The sequence below is a fragment of the Plodia interpunctella genome, chromosome 4, assembly GCF_027563975.2.
Source record: "Plodia interpunctella isolate USDA-ARS_2022_Savannah chromosome 4, ilPloInte3.2, whole genome shotgun sequence".
In the NCBI taxonomy this organism is placed as follows: domain Eukaryota; kingdom Metazoa; phylum Arthropoda; class Insecta; order Lepidoptera; family Pyralidae; genus Plodia; species Plodia interpunctella.
In genome coordinates this window covers 1108113-1127961 of record NC_071297.1, presented here as the reverse complement: position 1 = coordinate 1127961, position 19849 = coordinate 1108113, and the positions used below count along the sequence as shown (strand labels likewise).

Below are 19849 nucleotides of genomic sequence, written 5' to 3'. Positions count from 1 at the left end.
GCATTTTATTCTGCATAGTAACGAAAACGTATATGTACAAGAACAAAAAATATATAAACATTGTCAATTGGATAAAGAAGAAGACATTGTGACACCAATTAAGGGTATTATTAGGTATGTCTATCAAAATTAATTGTATCTTGGCAACCAATTGATTTTATTTAACAACGGCAGCAATGTTCTGGCTACTATTAACTTGAATATAATGGTAATAAGAACAATCGATTATAGTTAATTAATTATTATTGATTAATATATAATAGTTGATTAATTTTATACGAACAATCCAGTGTCTGGAGTTTTATTCTATTTTTATTTTTTTCTTTTAGTTTCACCGGTCTCGTCGTCTATCTGTCTGCAATAAAATTCTTGTAAAATGTCATTCCGCTTGCACCTCCATGTCAGAGTCGCTTCAGTTCCTATGATCGGCATTACGATATTATCATAAGCATGAACAGATAGTACGCACAAAATTGGCTTCCAACTAAGGAACTAGACCACGAACGAATGCTATACTCCACTGATATTATTTTTTTGTCACACGTTAAATATAAAACATTGTATATGAACAAAAATTTTTTTATTTTTGAAACTTGTTTTAAATAAAAATATCCTGTTATCAAGAGATAACACGATCCCTCATTATAATTAAACATTAGGTACGCCAAAAAGAAAAGAAAAACTTATTTTTTTGAACGTAATTAAAACTCACAAAAGGTATATTATTTAAGTAAGTCATTATTAAAGTGCGAAGCTCTTTGTTCAAGCCTACAATAAAGAAGATCTCAAGTTATAAAATATATATTATATTGTTTACTTAATTCATAGTTTAAATAGATGATTCGTTATAGTGAAGTATCTATATAAATATAAGTCTTAATAAAATATATATAATATATATAATAAAAGTCTTGCGTTACTGAGTGACTGACTGACTGACTGACAGACAGATAACGTACAACCGAAACTGGTGGGCGTAGGAAGCTGAAATTCGGCGTGTCCTAAAAAATCCGAGGATTTTTGGAAATTCCACCCCGAAGGGGGTGAAAGAGGTGAATAACTTTTATATAAAAGTTCTGCACCGTTTAACATAGTGACTTGAAAATTTGGATTTTAGTTGTTTACAACAAATTAATGAATACGTGTTTCAGATTTTTCTGATAATTTTTCTTAACCCCTTGAAAAGGAGGGTCAAATACTGCATGGGATTGTACAATGTTCAATATAGAAAGCTTAAAATTGGTAAACATACTTTTTATAATTTTTCTTTATTATTTTTGAAGTGAAATTAATGGGGCGAGACACATTGCGAAAAACGTGATTGGAATATGTACGAAACGGTACGGGATACCTACATTGAAGGAAGCGGGAAGCGGGATTGGACAAGTTGCGGGACGAGACGCATAGTGGGAAACAGCAAATTGAACTAATGCCGAGAAAAAATACTAATTTGAATCATATATGTTTACCAGTAACAAAATATACGTGATAAAATAATGATCGAAATTTTACTATGAAACTCACGCGGGCGAAGCCGCGGTCTCCGCGGCTAATATATAAATATAAAATAAGTTCCTACAATAATAAGTTTAATAAACTATCAAAACTTAGGTAAAGTTTATATTTACGTGAGAGTAACACGTTAATATTTCATGAAATCGGAGATTTTCTTCTGTATGTGGGTAATGGCGACTAATTATAAATTTATACGTTAGCCGTGATAAGTATACCCTAATAGAAAATTCTCGAAGCGTAGTGTTTCTCTGAAGCCACGCCTGTGACCCGAAAGGTCCCAGGTTAGGATCCTACTCGCGCCACATGAGTTTGTATACCAATCTGACTCATGTATAGTAAGTTTTCATCGACCACCACTTGCACTGGTTTGAATACTCACAACAACTTTCTCGGCATTATTAATGGAGTGATTCTTCTCCATTTCACACACAGGCGAATTTGAATTGACTGACACCAGTATTGACAAGAACACACTCAATATGAACTGTGGATGAATTAGTAATTTACAAAGAAATTAGTTAAAAAAATACAGGCTACTTTTTCGGCAAACATGACTTTGCCAAGTAATTTTTTTTTGTGTTATTAAAAGGCTTGTTTTATTACCCTTTAGTAAAGTCGTGGGAATTAGTCCGTGGGGCCAAGGCGACACCATCGATTGGACTCGCTAGAAGCTATATTTAGATTATTCGTCTACAAAACATTCATTTGTGATACCTGAGCCCGCAATTTATGTATTTAATAAAACTGTTAAGTGAGCTATGCTATGGGACTAAGAGAAGAAAAAACATTATTTTTAAATTTTTGTCTGCCTGTGGTCTGTTTATATGTTTGTTTCCGCATCACGCATAAACTACTGGGAATATCGGATGCCATTTTCAGAGCTATATAGCGAACAGTCTTAACTTAAATTCATTTAGAAATAGGTTTCATCGCGATACGTTGCTTAGAACTCGAGTTATTGACAATAAATAAAATAATAAATAAATAAATTAGGACAAATCACACAGATTGAGCTAGCCCCAATGTAAGTTCGAGACTTGTGTTATGGGATACCAACTCAACGATACTATATTTTATAACAAATACATATATAGATATAGAAACATCCAAGACCCGGGCCAATCAGGAAAAGATCATTTTCCATCATGACCCGACCGGGGATCGAACCCGGGACCTATCGGTTCAGTGGGAAGAACCTTACCGCTGCGCCACCGAGGTCGACAATAATAATTTAACAGCGGACGCACGAAATAAATGCGGCCAAAGCCCCGGGCAAAAGCTAGTATACAAACTGCATTGTCTAGAAAGCTGACAGCGTATTTAAAAAAAAAATTAACCGACCTCCGTGACACTTGCCATCATGAAAACAATAAAGTAGATACTATACTAGGTAGACGGTTTAGGGACTTTGCCTCCGCCTCCCCCGTCAGATATAATGAAATGGTAAAATTCCATGGATTTTTGGTCGTTTCACAACAGTTCTTCATTTAAAAAATGTGAGATAAGCTCGTTGGCGTAAGAAGCATGCTCGGCTTGCAATTGATGCGGTTAAATAACTTTTGCAATGGACGCTCATCGGATGGGAGACCAAAAATTTCTCTCAATTCCTCCATGCTTTGGAAAGCCCCATTCGCTGAGACCCTATAATTGCTCTCCTGGTGGAAAATAAAGCTCTTCATTGTCGTATTCCTCATGGCTAAGGGTCGTGGTCATTACGTGGAATTAAACATACATAACAACTTTCTTAGCATTAGTAATGGAGTGGTTTGGCCTTCTCCATTTCACACACAAGTGAATATAATCAACCAGTGTGCAGGTTTCCTCACGATGTTTTCCTTCACCGGAAAAAAAATAAAGCTGCTGTTTATAAATTACCCAATTAATGTAAACCTTTAAACGATTGATGATAAGGTCTAATGTCTCTGAAAAGAAAGTCGATGAAATATACATTCAACTTTGCTCCTTCACCATTAATACATTCGTAACATCAAAATGCATCAGATAATGCAGCAACCTTTTGCAAGTCCATCAATTTTATGGTGCACCGACAGAGTGACAAGGTTGCATGTTTTGGCCTTAACCCAAGGTTATGGCGATAAATGCCTACACCTATGTAATAATAGCTCGTATAAGTTGTTAACTGCTGTCGACTGCGACTTCACCTGCGTGGATTAAATTTTCCAAGCGTAGCAAGATAAGTGACATAACGATATGACGTGTATAACTTGTATCTTAGTAACTTATAAATTTAAACTTTTTTCCATTGTTAACGTTATTCGAGTTTACTATTACCATAACGTTACCATTGCTAGTGACGTCACGTGTGACAGCGGTAATGTTGAGGTTAAAAGCAATACACATTATATTTTTCTTCAGACAACGTCGCGGACAAGAGAATGTTTCATAAAAGATAGAAAATTTTATTTTACATCTTCAAGAACACGACTCATGAAAATTTCAAATTTCGCGTTCTGCGAAAAAGTTTTCGTGAAAAATATGTACAGACTACAGACTGCAACAATAAAATAATATATAAATTTAGTTTACTCTATTACCATTTAGAATTAAATTCGATACTACAGAGATAAATATATATGAATTTTTAAGTAGAAGGAATGTTGTGTTATGTTAAATTAACATAACTGGGATACATAACACTTTTACGATGTTCACCTGTCAACTTTGACGATAACGTACGCGAAGTATGTCATTTTATCTAAACGACGTGGGCTTAAAGTTAACGTCAAACTTGACTGATGCAATCCACTCTTAATATTCAACTTTTCGTCCATATTTTAATTCTATTAAATTATTTTTGTAAAGTTTTCACAAGCTAATTTTTGAGTGTAGACACAAATGGCACGCCTATGTTTTCATTTGTTCGCATTTCTTTTAAATTATTTTTATAAAGTTGTCGATTGGAATACTTTTCACAAGCTAATATCTGAGTCTAGACACAAATGAAAGGCGCACGGTATTGCTTACTCACGAAACGTGATACTGTGGAAATATTAACGTTGGCTAATAACCTCTGATAATATTTAGGTATGACTAAACATTTACTTCAAAAAAAGTGCCAAATTTTCACAAAATACACAGTACAACTTCAAAATAACAACTGTATTGTAGCAGAAAAATACAATTTTTTGTCTTTCCATATTAATCCCGATCAGGAAATCAGTCAATTGAAATGGTCTATTTCTTTACGAATCTACACGCGGGCGAAGCCCCGGGAAAATGCTAGTGACACATATTTACACAAACATATACAGCTTTTTTTTAAATAAGTATTTATTTACACATATTTAGCTCCAAAATTAATCAAATATATGTACAGGACAATGACCAAGTATATTTCGCAAACGTCGGCAAATTTATAATTGCGCGACGCTCACTAAAATCAATTCACGTTCAACCCTAAGGACGAGTTGCACCAGTCAGCTTTGACGTTCACTTTAACTTCGACAAAATGGCGTACTTTTCAGCGCGGGTTATGGAAATTTAACTCTGTGGTTTGTATTAAGTCTACGAGTGTCTAGTATATATATATTAGCTTTTACGATTTGGCGTGCAATTATGAACTTTTGTGGTTGCAATTACTGACGGCGCTCCAGGGCTTAGTTTCCGCAGCAATTTAATTCGAATTCTATCAGAGTGTTTCGGATAATATTTACATACGATTAGTGCAAGTAAACGTGCTATAAAACCTGATTCAAAAATGAGGTACAAGTGTATTTTTATTTTTAACATAAATAAATCAAAAGGCAAATTATTTAGCACCAATTAAGGGCTGTTCATGGTGTTATTTAGGTCCTGCAAGTCGCTGATATTATGCTAATATCTTTTCAGCCAATCCTAATTCTTTGCAAATTTGCTACTGGAAGGAAGCAGTAGCGAATTTGCATAGATACAGTCGACACCACATTAATCTGCCCAATTTCATAGCAATTTAACAATTTACCATTGCATCATAGAGCTCAATGCTGAGTAGTAATATACATTACATGCGTTCGATTGTACATGCAAACTAGACATGCGGTTGACTGTTTAAAAAAATGTCGAATCAATTCATAAAATAAATATTTGATTTGCTTGATTTTCTTGAAATCTTTGATAACCACGTCAAACGTGAAGCCGCTTTTATACCTATACAATTTTTTTTGTGCCTGACACTGGCTGAAAAGCCAGTGGAATTTATGGATTAAATGGTGATGGTGGTGGATTCACTGTCAACTGACTGTTATTTATAAAAAAATATCGAATCAATTCATAAAATAAATAATTTTTCATTCCAATTTAATACAGACGAAAAGAAAAACTAAAATATACACAAAAACTAAAAAAAAGGGAAATAAATAATATGCTTTAAAATTGTAAATAATAGAAGCATTTTCAGCGATTCGTTGTAGTGCCGTGGACAGTTACGTTACGATGAGGGAAGGGCGAAATATCCGTTACAATATATACTCGTATACTCCGCCTTTCACGTTGATTATGAAGAAATCAATAATAATATTGTAAATAAGCTATGTTGTATCAAATACACGTGGATGTAGACGCCTGTTTGTCTTGCCCAATTACATTATTGGCCAAAGAAGTTGATTAGATGGAGTGGAGATTTAACATTTGTATGGGATTTTATTGCGCTCGTAAAAAACAAAACAAAATTGATTTCTTTTTATATTTTACTAGCGGCCGGTCCCGGCTTCGCTAGGTTTAAAACAAAATAAATTATACACATTCCTCAGGATCCACACTGTCAATTGGTTAAAACCGAATGAAAATCCGTGCAGTAGTTATTGAGTTTATAACGAACAGAAAAACAGACAGACGCAGCAGAGGTCTTTGGTTTATAATCTTATATAAGGATTTAAAATCTAATATTGAGCGGCATCCAAGCAAACTTTACGAGAGAGCATGAGAAGTGAAAACGTAGCCTTTGTTTTAACAATAGTTTAATTACTGGCAGTTTAGCTTTCCCTGTGTTTTCCGACTTAAAAAGTTACCCAGTGGTTCACCGCGACATTGACCCACGTCCCTTGACAGTGAGTAATCACCACGTCAAACGTGAAGCCGCATTTATACCTATACAATTTTTTTTGTGCCTGACACTGGCTGAAAAACTTGTCATATTTTTAATTAACACATTTTTAACACGAAAATATTGTACATCGACGGTAGCAGTACGCGTTGTTTCGTGAAAGGTTTTTGTGTGAAATATAATTGTGATCCAAATATTAGTATAATGTGTTATTTATGCCTTATTGATTTACATTAGATTTAATTTCCAGGAATGCGAGACAATGAAACAGGATTGATTATCTGTGTTTCTGTGTGGGTAGTGGATGTGTGGGTCAAAATAATTCTAATGTAATTTGACGCATTCCGAGTATTCGATTGGGATGTAATTTTCAATCCTCCTTTGATTCCGATGGCAATGACAATACTAATTTAATGAATTAGCTTCGTTTACAGGGTGTGTGTGTATTTAGGACTTGCTGCCTTCTCGACGTTGACCCTTTTTGGGAGTGTTGTTGTATCTATAAAGTATTTACCGTGTTGACTTAAGTACGACAGTGCGACATCCACTAGGTATAAGAGTTTATGTATTAGATACTAGTTGTTTAACCGCGACTTCGTCAGCGTAGAATAAATACTTCTGACAGCATAATTATAATTTTGTGTGATAGCCAATTTTGTCGTTTAAAAACATTCACGCCTTTTTTATTCATGTGGTGTTAATTTTGAAAAAGTAGCCTATGTTTTAACAAAGGTATTATTATTAGTAATAAGGTTAACTGCATACATATAGATGTATAAAACATTTCATCAAAATCAGTACAGCGGTTTAGCCGTGAAAACGGATCAGACAGACATACTTTCATATTTATATTATTAGATTCTAGGTCGGAACCACATGCCGCGATGTTACGTTAACCGGTAGCTTGAATCGTTAACCTTGAACTTCAATATATCCCCAGCAGGGTCACCTAGGTCTTATCTAAATTACAGCCTTCACTGATAACGAGGAGCTAGCGCACGCCACTGTCTAGGCACAGCTTATCTCCAAGGACTGACGTTGAGGTCTAAGGTCTAGTACTACTAAGATTTATTATTTTAAACCAGTTTTAAAGCGTGTAATCGTGTTAAAGTTTCATTTATTTTGGACATAAATGACATAAACCAACACCGGTCACGGAAGACCCGTGTTGCTCTATGCTTTTGGAGTATCAATCTAATAAAGTGTTAGCATAACATTTGTTGCATTTAAAATGAACAGGATGGAAACAGTTGAAAAGTTAAAATGTTTAAATTGAATTTTAATAAGGATCATACTCGTAACAAATATTTCTGGAAATTGTGAACCTTTGGCGGGAAATTTCGTAATTAAATCAATATGCTCGTAATGTGTATATAATAGTCACATCATATTTATGGGAGTCAAAAAGTTTTCGAAAATAAAGACCGAACTCGATCGAAGCTGTGCTGTTCAGAGTGAAAGTGTGACTAAATGAACCATTTCATTTAGGCCTGACTAAATGAACCACTTCATTTAGGCCTGACTAAATGAACCATTTCATTTAGGCCTGACTAAATGAACCATTTCATTTAGGCCTGACTAAATGAACCATTTCATTTATGCCTGACTAAATGAAATGGTAAAACAATTTTTGAAGGCCCAACAGGACCAGGCACAAAATAATAGATGAGGTTGGATTTAGGAAGTCCATGTGGCACTTGGCAAATTGCGATTTTAAAAGTAATTACATATAATTATATTAAAAATTATTTTGTGTTGGTATATAACTTTCTTGTGTAGTCTACATAGTATTTGTTTTAAAATATGTTACTAACAATAAGTTAAGGTTAATGTACTACTAACAAAAATGGATAAAAGTTTGAATAATTAAGTTTTATTGTCATTATTAAATTATGTAAATAAATGTATTAAGTATATACAATATACAATTGCAATTCATTTCTTACAATTAAATATTCTACAAGCTAAAAATGTCGTCTAACACGTCCCCTCCAGACACAGTGCCCAAAATGCTAGCAGCGTTTCCTCTTTGAATTATAAGGCTAATTCTTTGTTCTTATTTGTATCTCTAGGGTTTTACTGGCCGTAGGCCGGTCCTTTGAGGCTTGCATGGGGACATGGCTCCACCATGTGAGGCTTTGTGAGATGTTTGATCTAAAATGTTATGGGGCACAATCCAAAGCATGTTATATTATTAAAATATAATAATTAGATTTGAAGATGTCCTTGAAGCCCATCTTTCTAAAATCAGTTAAAAAGGAAGCATTCTATCGGACAGTCAAAAGTGTCTCAAAGGATCTCCCCGTCGGAGACGAGCGAGCATCATTCATAATATTCGTAATTTGCACGCGTCCGCTTTGAAATGGTGACCATCTTCCGGACAAAATGGTTTCTATCTTGTCGAATCTAGACTTAGACAAATATCCAAGGTCTGGATCACCGATTAGGGCTCCGTAAACCTGCTCCCCAGTTAACATTACATTTTTACCAATTTGACTAGCTTTTGCTCGAGGCTACGCTCGTGTTCTGATTATTATATATCTCGGATTCTAAGCAAATTTTAAGTTAGATCATCCGCTATATAACTGTGAAAATCACATCGAATTCCATCTAGGAATTGCGTGATGCGCAAATAAGTCAGACAATAAATCTAAAAAAAAATGTTTTGGCTTCTGCTAGTCTCATAAAGACCGATATATAGAAGATAGATATATATAATATATACAATATATAGATATGTAACATATACTTAGATACTTTACCAGTTAACTGTGAAACAGGTCACGTGTTAGTTTCTTATTTCCACGCAAGGCACTGGCATTCAAATAAAACTTACCATATTAAAAAGAAAAGCGTGGTAGGCCAGGTGCACGGACTCATTTTCTTGGCCAGCCACTGGAGCCCTCACACTTTTGGAGCTCATTACAACGTCCCACGTTTGTCTGAAACCAAAATATCATTCTACAGCTATCTGTGGCACTAGCCTTACTCAGATTGATAAGAATTACCTATAGGCGGTGGTTCTAAGAGCGTTTCGACCGCTGCGGTCGCGCTGTCATTATAATTTTTCAAATTTTAACAAAGACAAGGATTAGTTTTACTATCTGACTTTACAATAATTAATCTATACTGAGGCAATGACAATTTTACGAAGGATCGATTTTGGAAATGATTCCTTCGTCAAGAAAATTGACGCCGTCGTAATGACAGCGTTCTGAGAATCACCAGGCTAGGCACCGTGCCGTGTGGGCCCAATGTGGATTGACATCTGCCAATGAAATAACGACTGCAAATGCAGCCGCGACCAACGGCATAAATGTGCACTCCGAAAACAAAAAATATATTATATTACTTTTATAAAGCGGTGGTGGTGTAATGGTTAAAACGCCCGCCTGTGGATCAAAAGGTCCCAGGTTCGAATCCTACTCGTACCACATGAGTTTGTATACCAATCTGACTCATGTATAGTAGTTTTCATCGATCACCACTTGCTTCCGGTAAAGGAAAACATCACGAGGAAACCTGCACACTGGTTGATTATTGACTTGTGTGTGAAATGGAGAAGGCAATGGCAAACCACTCCATTACTAATGCCAAGAAAGTTGTTATGTGTGTTTAATTCCACGTAATGGCCACGACCCTCAGCCATGAGGAATAATAATATTAATAACTTTATTCACCAGAGAAAAAAGTACAATAGTTGACAGAATCATTTTAGAAGGTAGATTTACAATTTATAAGTTAGTTGGACTGTGGTCTCTGCACTAAGCGATGCTTGTATCGCAGCGTCCAGAACGTTTTACAATTTACATTAGATTTTTACATGTTCATCGTATCGAAATAAACACAATTTGAAGTAACAGAAGAATACGAATATGAAGAAGAAGACTTAAAAATATACGTTACAATATATGTTATGAAAATTCTTTTTGAATATACTACCTTTGTTATATTGTCAGATATGTTAAATTGGATTGTATATCTGGAAAACCATTGTTAAGATAATGTGTTTCAAATTCTAAGTATGTCTACATGTTTTCAACAAAATTATTATATTTTCTCCCTGTTTCCCAATGAAAGACTGGCTTCAAAGGAAGTCACTAGGTAACTTAGAGTAATTCAATTTAAATGTCATGTTTACAAAATATATGCTCATTGTTTAGCTCTCAAACAGAGATTGTTATTATTTACTTTAAACAGCAAGAATTTTGATACTTGGCCTTACCTACATAATTCAAATTATTTATCTTCAATATCGAATATAGGTTAAATCACTTATTTATGTCGATAAAAATAAAAATATTATTTTTCACACGCGACATGTTAAACTTCGCTGCAGCATTTTCTTAAAACTTTGTTTGAAACTCATAAATAGGCAGAATAAAAAGTGGAACACATCAATATTTCAACATTACTTATAACGACTTCAGTCGAACGACATTAGCTTTTAGGGTTCCGTACTATCCCGTAGAGTAAAAAGAACCCTATGAAACTGTCGCGGCTGTCTGTTGCACTGTTAGAGGACTGTACTTATAACTAACGAACAATTATGTAGACACTAGAAATTTTCACAGTTTCTTTTTTTAATTATACTCAGCCAGTGTTAAATTATATTAAAAGTTAATATTGAAACACCATTTCGTCATATTTTACCCTTGATTATAACTTAACCCTTTATTAACATGAACTCGAAGGGAGTACGACGTCAATCACTTTACTCTATCATTACAATCAGTTCTGAAATATCAAATTATGTTATGGCAGCCGAATTATACATGCTTATTACATAAACACAGTACGTAAGATTTACATTCATACTATTAATTAGAGGTAAAATCAATTGCTTGCTTAATTTATAGGTTATACAAAATACATGTAATTTTTTTTATCTAGGTAATATAACGATAAATGGATTCCTCGTTTCCACAGTTCGTCAGGATGATAAGATCGCTGAGGAGAAATGGCTGGATAGACGGATTAACTCCGAAGCGGTTTGTTAAACTTTTATCTCCGACCCCAACCTGCCAATTCCTGGTCTTTGATCTTCCGCGAAAATACTGGCCGCAAATAAATAGGTGCCGAACTTCGCAAGGAAGATGCGCCGAATTGCTGTGCAGGATGGAAATTCTCGGACAGTCCTCTGTGTCCCCCGGCGGGGAGGTCCAATGTATGCGGCACGTCACTGACCTCTGCACATTCTAGTCTATTGAAGGCGGCATTGTCGGGATCCACGAAGCCTCTTTGAAGGTTTGCCTCTCGATTTTTAGTCCCAGTTTGTGTTGTATGGGGAAAAAGACCATTCGCAATTAACAATAAATAGCGATTAATTACACAATGTACACATGAGTATTAATATTAATTAGACAACAAATTTTAATGAGTTTTCCATGTGTGTTCGAGGGGTTATAAAATAACCGATAATATATACATAGCTAATAATAATCACATAGTTCTAAATATAAGCTTGAGCTCATCATGCAAAATTAAATACTTATAATTTTGTAAAAAATAAACTTCATTTTTCCGCATATAATTATAAAGACATCGGGACTTCAAAAGTTGCATCTTTAGATACTAAATTTCACCGATATCCACTTCTACTATAGAGTTAAAATTTTCCAGATCGCTTATGTTTCCATTACACGGTTGCATGTAATTATCATTATGCTTTAATGAGACAATCACGCCCAGAATCAGCTTGCAACGTGGGAACTCCTCAACGGTTTACTGCACGGGCAAGATATTTCTTAAGTTTCGTCAAGATATGTCTGTCAAAAATGTGATTTGTAAAATCTAATTAGGTATATGATGCAGCTCCAGGTCACAATAGGTAGTATGTGGTGAACAAATGGTCAGTAGGTCATCGTATCTTCGAGTATCGATTGCACTAAAATCGATATAATTTATAATTTATTGACTCGACTCGACATACTTGGAACCGTTCAATTTCAATGCATTTATTTATTGAGTGGCTTCTGTTACAATTTGTATGTCATGTTTGTATTGCATGCGTTTCAAATCCAAATTCAAAGAGAAAGAGACAAAAAATATACATAACATGCATAATATTGCAGTCGTACGAAACCAGGGCGGGACGCTAGTATACAAATAATATAAATAAAAGCCGCGTGAACAACTTAGCCGCTATCATTCATCGATTTCTCATAAATCAGGTACATTAAGTATAAGTTTTATGAAAATTCCAAGTAACGACCTGACTGGCCTTGAACTTTACGCAAAGTATACCTACGGTAAGTGCCATCGGTTAATCGTAATGGTATATTTACATCAAGCTATCGAATGCTCATTCTATTTCCACAACCAATGGTTGGCTCTAACTGGTCTTAGGCCACTGTATTGTGATAAATATATTAGGACAAAATCACACAGATTGAGCTACCCCCAAAAGCAAGTTCGAGACTTGCGTTGTGGGATACTAACTCAACGATACTATATTTTATAACACATGCGGTATATAGATAAAAATCCAAGATCCGGGCCAATCAGAAAGAGATCATTTTCCATCATGACCCTACCGGGGTTCGAACCCGGGACCTCTCGGTTCAGAGGCAAGCGCTTTATCACTGCGCCACCGAGGTCGTCAAATAGTGATACTAGCTGGTTCTGGCTGTATATGTGATACAGCCACATTAGTTGGATAAGCAGAGTGAGATAGAAAGCATTCGCTAGCTTGGTTGAAGCGGTGGTAGTGTAATGGTTAAGACGCCCGCCTGTGGATCTAAGGATCCGTGTCCTACTCGTGCCATACGAGTTTGTATACCAATCTGACTCATATATAGTTGTTTTCATCGACCACCACTTGCTTCCGGTGAAGGAAAACAACGTGAGGAAACCTGCACACTGATGGACAATTTAAGTCACTAGTGTTTACGCGACTACCTGCCACTATATGGCGGTAAGTAGTCGTAAAAGTTATGTTAGATGCCTTTAGACGACTTGAATAAAACCTGACACCTGCGTTAGCAATAACACACTCGATATGATGATGTTAGCTTGTTGGTGTAAATCATCAGCCTTAAGGACTTATACTAATTTGAGTAATTGCCATTGATTGCACGACTTGTTTTCGTCGAAGGATAACATATTGGCACACTGGTTGATAGTTTAAATTCACTAGTGTGTATGCGACTATTTGACACTACATGTTAGTAGGTCGTAAAAGGCATGTCAGATGCCTTTATGGGAGTGTCGGTAACAACACAGTCCTATTGAAGCTAGATCGTTTAAACATTTTTTAACCGTTTCAGTAAGTAAGTATTTCTTTGGAACTCGTTGCTTTTATTTCGGCAACGTTGGTGTAAGGTTAAGTTTTAATTGAAGAATTTGCTAAACAATTTTCACGATAACGATACGGGAAAGAAGCAACATTAAAAAACAGGGTTGACATCAGAGGCGGAAAATAAAGGGGAAAATCACATTCGAGTGTTTAAAAACTTAATGCCAATTTATTCGATAAAGAGAGTATAAAAGAGAGAGAAAGAAGTAGATTTTCGTCTTCTTCTTCTTAAGAACTATCCTCTTGTTGGTAGAGTATATGCCACGCCTCTCTATCCTCGGCTTTGCTTTTAAGTATATTTGATTTTCGTCAACATGCAAAAATTTTAAAAGTAACGGAATGTCGCTAAAATAACTCTCAAAAGTTTTCATCTTTTCGGTGTTATTGAATCAACATGACGACATTATATGCCTTAAAACTAAGTAGAAACAAGTACTTCCACTAAATCTCAATTAATCACAATAAGTACATCGTTTAATTGCTTTCTTACAAGCACAACCAGTATTTGCAATCGATTGCTGGTACAGTACAGCCAACTGCACATAATTTTAACCCTCTCAGATCTCTACGTATATCGGCAATAGCATTATCTTGCAATGAATTTATGGTTTACTCCTAGCTGTACCCGGACTAAATTACGGCGATTCCTTAGAGGCGTGTCAGTTTCTGGAATCGTTTGCAAAGCTCCGATTGCAAGTGGATGGCGTTCTAGAAGCGCTCAACGCTTCAAAAACTGGCTCTTTAGATTTTTTTAAGTGCCCTAGATTGTAAAGCATTTTTATTGAAATTAATCTTCATCTGCGCCTTGGATGTCGACAGTAGACTTAGGGTGAGTTGCACCAGTTAACGTTTTTGTTAATTTTGCGTTTCTCTGCGCAGGTTGAAGTTAACGTAAAAGTTGACTGTGCAACCCAGTCTTAATTTTAACATCAATAAGTGATGTATAACAGCATCTTAAGATGAATAAAGACTTTTGAATTTTTGAAACAAAACGACGCGATGCGAACCGATACAAATTATAACGGTCTTAACGTATGGTTCTTCAATCGCTTTAACAATCTACAACGCGACCATTGTCGTATCGCGTCGCGTCGCATCGCATCGCATCGCGTCGCGAACTTTATCTCAATGAGGTTGCGGGGTAAAGATTTGTTACGTCTTAACGCATTTAAGCTTACTAGTGTGTATGCGATTTCTTGCCACTAGACGGTGCAGGTAGTCGTAACAGTAATATGACGTCACGAGCATAAGTAGAGTGTGTTAGCTGGGCTCCGACGCTCAATGATGGCGGAACAGCAGTCCCAGCAGTAAGACATATATAGCTACTTAAAAAATATCCAATTATTTTTGCCATAACAAAAATAGCACTAAAGATTCTAACTCAAAATTGCAGTTTAAGCATTGAGTTTCCTCAGTTAAAATTACAAGCTTTTACGACCAGTGTTCGCGTGCTAATCGCCATATATTATTTTTGGCAGAATCCGCCATATGCATGTGTTTTCGCCCGGATATTATGTACCCGAGCTATACTTCCGGGAGCGATTTTATCAAATGATTTTCACCCTAACACGAAATGGTCTTACGCGGGTCATTACTGTAGGTATTTTCATGTTTAAACGTGTAGTAATTCTTAATATTATCGCTTATCGTAAGAGAATCTCGCAAAAATAAATCGTGAAAATCTAAAACCGAAATTTCTAAAAGCAGAAACTCTAATTTTGTTGAAATGACTGAGTAATTTTAGACCGAAGCAGATAGTGAGATAATTTGGACAAGTTCCGAAAAAACTGGACAGCTTCTACACAGGACCGGACCGAATGTAAATAATGGAACTTTTTCCCAGCATTGGGAAACTTGATAGCTCACCGCCTAAAAATTATAATAATAATAATTCCGTATTCTATCCACCTTGAAATGTAATTCCGCTTTCAACTCATTTAAATTTTGTCAGTACTAATAATAAAAATCTTAATAATCAATTACATACTGATGTAGGTATAATAATAACGAAAATAGCTGAAATGGAAGAGAAAATTGATTACGTGGCAACGACTGGAAAAGACTGACCGGAAGAGATTGAAAGACTGGAAAAAATTGTGAAGATGGTCCTCGACAGAGAAGGTTAGAGTAGACGGAAAAGAAGACTTCTACTCAGAGTTAAGTAGGTCACAGCAGGCTGATGGTGGCAAGAGTTTTGTTTTCAAAACAAAATTGTTCACTCAAATATGTGTCAAAATTTGTGTAAGTCGCCTAATGACTTTTGACATGACTTATACGCCAGCTCCAAACTGTCGGCGAACTCAGATAGATGCCGATGCGAATTGACTACCTCGGTGGCGCAGTGGTAAGGTTCTAGCCACTGAACCGAGAGGTCCCGGGTTCTATCCCCGGTCGGGTCATGATGGAAAATGATCTTTTTCTGATTGGCCCGGGTCTTGGATGTTTATCTATATATGTATTTGTTATAAAATATAGTATCGTTGAGTTAGTATCCCATAACACAAGTCTCGAACTTACTTTGGGGCTAGCTCAATCTGTGTGATTTGTCCTAATATATTTATTTATTTATTTAATTCGTGAATACTGTGTGCTTAGTATAAGTATGTGTGCATTTATTTACCACAATGAAAAACCAGCAATTTATACCGAATCCGCATAAGATTGGCAAACTGTTCGACCACAGTGTGGAGCGGGCATTAAGAGTGACTACTCTTAATCTTAATCAAAATTATTATTGCCAGATTAATAAGGGAAAATGATTGATTCGGTTGAAAAGATATCGGATGATTATGGTACCACCCAATTAAAAAAAATACGGTTTCATTTTGTTGGAAGAATGGCTTTTTCACGTTAATTTTAGTCGTGTGCGTGTTAACTACTATATTATATGTTAGGTATTCGTTTTTATGATGGCCGACATACTCTAGGGAAATACCTAGTTATATATATATATCACATTGTTAGTTTTTTTGTTCACATTGACTTATTATAACTTTGGTTAAAATACCTAGTAAAGTTTTCACGTTATTAAATAAGAACGATGCTTACGTAAAATCTTTTGTAAAGCAAAATTTGGCAAATAACAATGATATATACAACCAAAGACATGAACAGAATGATCGCTTTGGTTTTAAACCAATAATAGAGCAAGTAGTCACATACATTGCAAAGGCAATTTTTCATGTGATTTATAAAGACTTAATAATATTTATTTATATGTATATTTTTGAACAACACAATTTGAAAAATCAAACATTTTATAATCTGCAACATGCATTTCATTATAAAATAGGAATATAATCCACAACATGTTTAATCGTCAAATTATATTGGAATGATTTTCGTAAATTCACAAACCGATAGATTACGTGACATGGCTTTCACATTACTCATGTTTTTATTTGAATACATTAATAAATATTACAAGCAAGTTATATTATATAGGTACTAAAATTATTGCAAATAAAAAACCTCCTCAAACGCGCCGCACCGAGGCAACGTGCCCAGAATGCTCGCAGCATTTCCTCGCTGAATTATTTGAATTAATTTAAAAACCATTCCGTATCGTACCCTGCTCAAAAGTACCCATAACACGAATTTCCACGCTGAATGGCTATATATATATTATCCTTTAAGACAGATTACCATAAGGAACGACTCAGATGGTTATGCTGTGAACTGTGATACTGTTAGTCATTATATTATTGTGATATGACATTTTACATATATTTTTTAAAAAATTTATTATAATAATGTTAAGTATTTTTTAGAATACAAATATTGACTAATTTTTGTATGCCTGACAGGCAGAAAACAGAGAGCTATGTAATAACATTATACTATATCTATTATGTACCTGTTCTCGCAAATAAACGATTTGATTGATTGATCACTATATAGTATTATTGGGATTTTTAATAGATAGGTGATTTTTAATAGATAGAGTGATTTCTGAGGAAGGTTTCGGTGTACAATTTACTACGGTTTTACCCGAGCAAAGTCAGACCGCTAGTATAAAATAAAATATGCTAAGTTGTGTCTATATTTATATGTATTAAGACTATTGAAGTTATATATAAAAGCAAGCAAACATGACAGATAGAGAGACAAATATTTTACCAATTTCTTTCAAAAACTTTACTGATTTGATATAAATGTAGTAACGAAAATAAAATGTAAAAAGAGTTGAAGTTGCCTGAAGGCATCTAGCATGACTTTTACGACTAACCAATCCCATATAACGCAGCTATTTTAACGCTAGTAGCACTAGTAACAAATGGTCTAATCAGTCAGCCAATGGACAGGTTTCCACACGATTTTTTCCTTTTTCTAAAATAATAATGACATAATTTTAGATAACAGCTCAAAAATCCATATTTTTTTAGAATGAAATATATTTTGAAATTACGATTAAAATAAGTAAATTAAATCACAATAAAATACATTAAATTTGGCACAAAATAATCCCCAGATATCACTCGTACGTGTCATTTCGAATACATGTTATATTTATTCACATCGATTTCAATAGCGATTATTTGCAATGAATATACATTTATTGTTATGCTTTTGACTGTACACAAGTTAAAAGGAACTCTATGCAGCGGTAAAACGGGTGAATTTGTAATGATTTTGTAGGTTGATGTGTTGCTGACCGTAGATCATTTCCTTACTTACACAAACGGGAAGATTACGCAACCACAGTCTTAGGAAATACGCTGTTAGCGCTTGATATCGATATCATCTATCATTCTAAAGTTTTGCGTCCATTTAATACTAGCGGTTCGCCCCGGCTTCGCACGTTTGCAATACATATTAAACATTTCTCTTGAATTACTATTAAAAAACCCGGATCAAAATCCGTTGCATAGTTAATGGTAGCGGGAAGCGACTTTGTTTTATACTATGTAAGGACTAGCTAAAGTCCGCAACACCATTCGCGTCAAAATGTATCTGGTATATTTTGTTATAAAAATTTTCACCACCGCCATTATAGATTCAGGTAGAAATTTTAATAAAAAGTAGACTATGTTTAAGCGCACGTATTTAAACAGTGCTTAGGTGACAGTAAATAGGATCACAAATTCTGATGGTAAGTTGCTCAACGACTTATTAGTTTTATGAAACATTTTGGTAACATTTGCACAACCATTTAGAACTTTCTACACCAATAGTCTTATAACTGAAATTTTATTTTCAAGCTATAAGTACCGCTATAAAAAATCTAATAAACATTATTTATTAACACATCCTAAAGTAATATTCATGGCACGTATATATATATATATATATATAGCCATTATGATGTGGGCTGTATGCTTTTTCGCTAATGGAAGTTTCAAAAAATGTTTCCATCACATATTATTTAAATACTTTTTTTTAGAAATATGAATTATAGTTTATGTAAAAGTATACGTTGTCAGTGACTTTCTTGAAAAACCCCACTTTTTACTTTCTCATAATGTCTAGTAAAGTATAACGATTTAACTTTTTACAACAATGGTAATAACTTTGGTTGGTGGGTAACAATTTAATCAATTTCAACTTTAGAAATTTAAGGCGATAAGTAGTGCCAGTCAAAAAAATATTCAGCTTGGATTCACAGATTTAGGACGAAACGAATGTGGGACCAGATAACCACTCTAAACGTGTGGTCAGGTTTCTGGTCCTCTGAGACAGTTGGATAAGTCTCGTAACCCGTTAAATTATATCTAAAACGGGTAGTATTAATACTCTAGTCGTTCGCCGCGAACGTAGACTTCAAAATACTTAAATATGACTCATGATTAAACATAATATAGTCAACAATAAAAAATAAAAAAACATTCAAAAAAAAAAACTACCTACCACGAAGACCATAACAAGTCCAAATCAACTCAAAAAAAAGATCCAATACGGTCACTTCTGTTTCACTTCACTGACACTTCGCGCGGTCGGGCGAGCCCCCGCGATGGTTAGACTGAAACTTGGTCCTTATGCCATGGGTTGCGTGTTCG

At 34.9% G+C, this 19849-nt stretch overlaps 1 protein-coding gene across 2 annotated transcripts in view; it reads right to left on the bottom strand.

The window, feature by feature from the left end:
• The window catches only part of alka (alkaliphile), a 35568-nt gene extending 15719 nt beyond the window's left edge, over positions 1-19849 (bottom strand). For both annotated transcript variants that reach the window (XM_053744345.1, XM_053744346.1), the window contains exons 1-2: positions 19701-19849; positions 9393-9498 (exon numbers count right to left, since the gene is read on the bottom strand). In XM_053744345.1, the coding sequence (XP_053600320.1) occupies positions 9393-9436 (44 nt within the window). In that variant the 5' untranslated portion in view covers positions 9437-9498; positions 19701-19849. The remainder of the gene's footprint in view (positions 1-9392; positions 9499-19700) is intronic.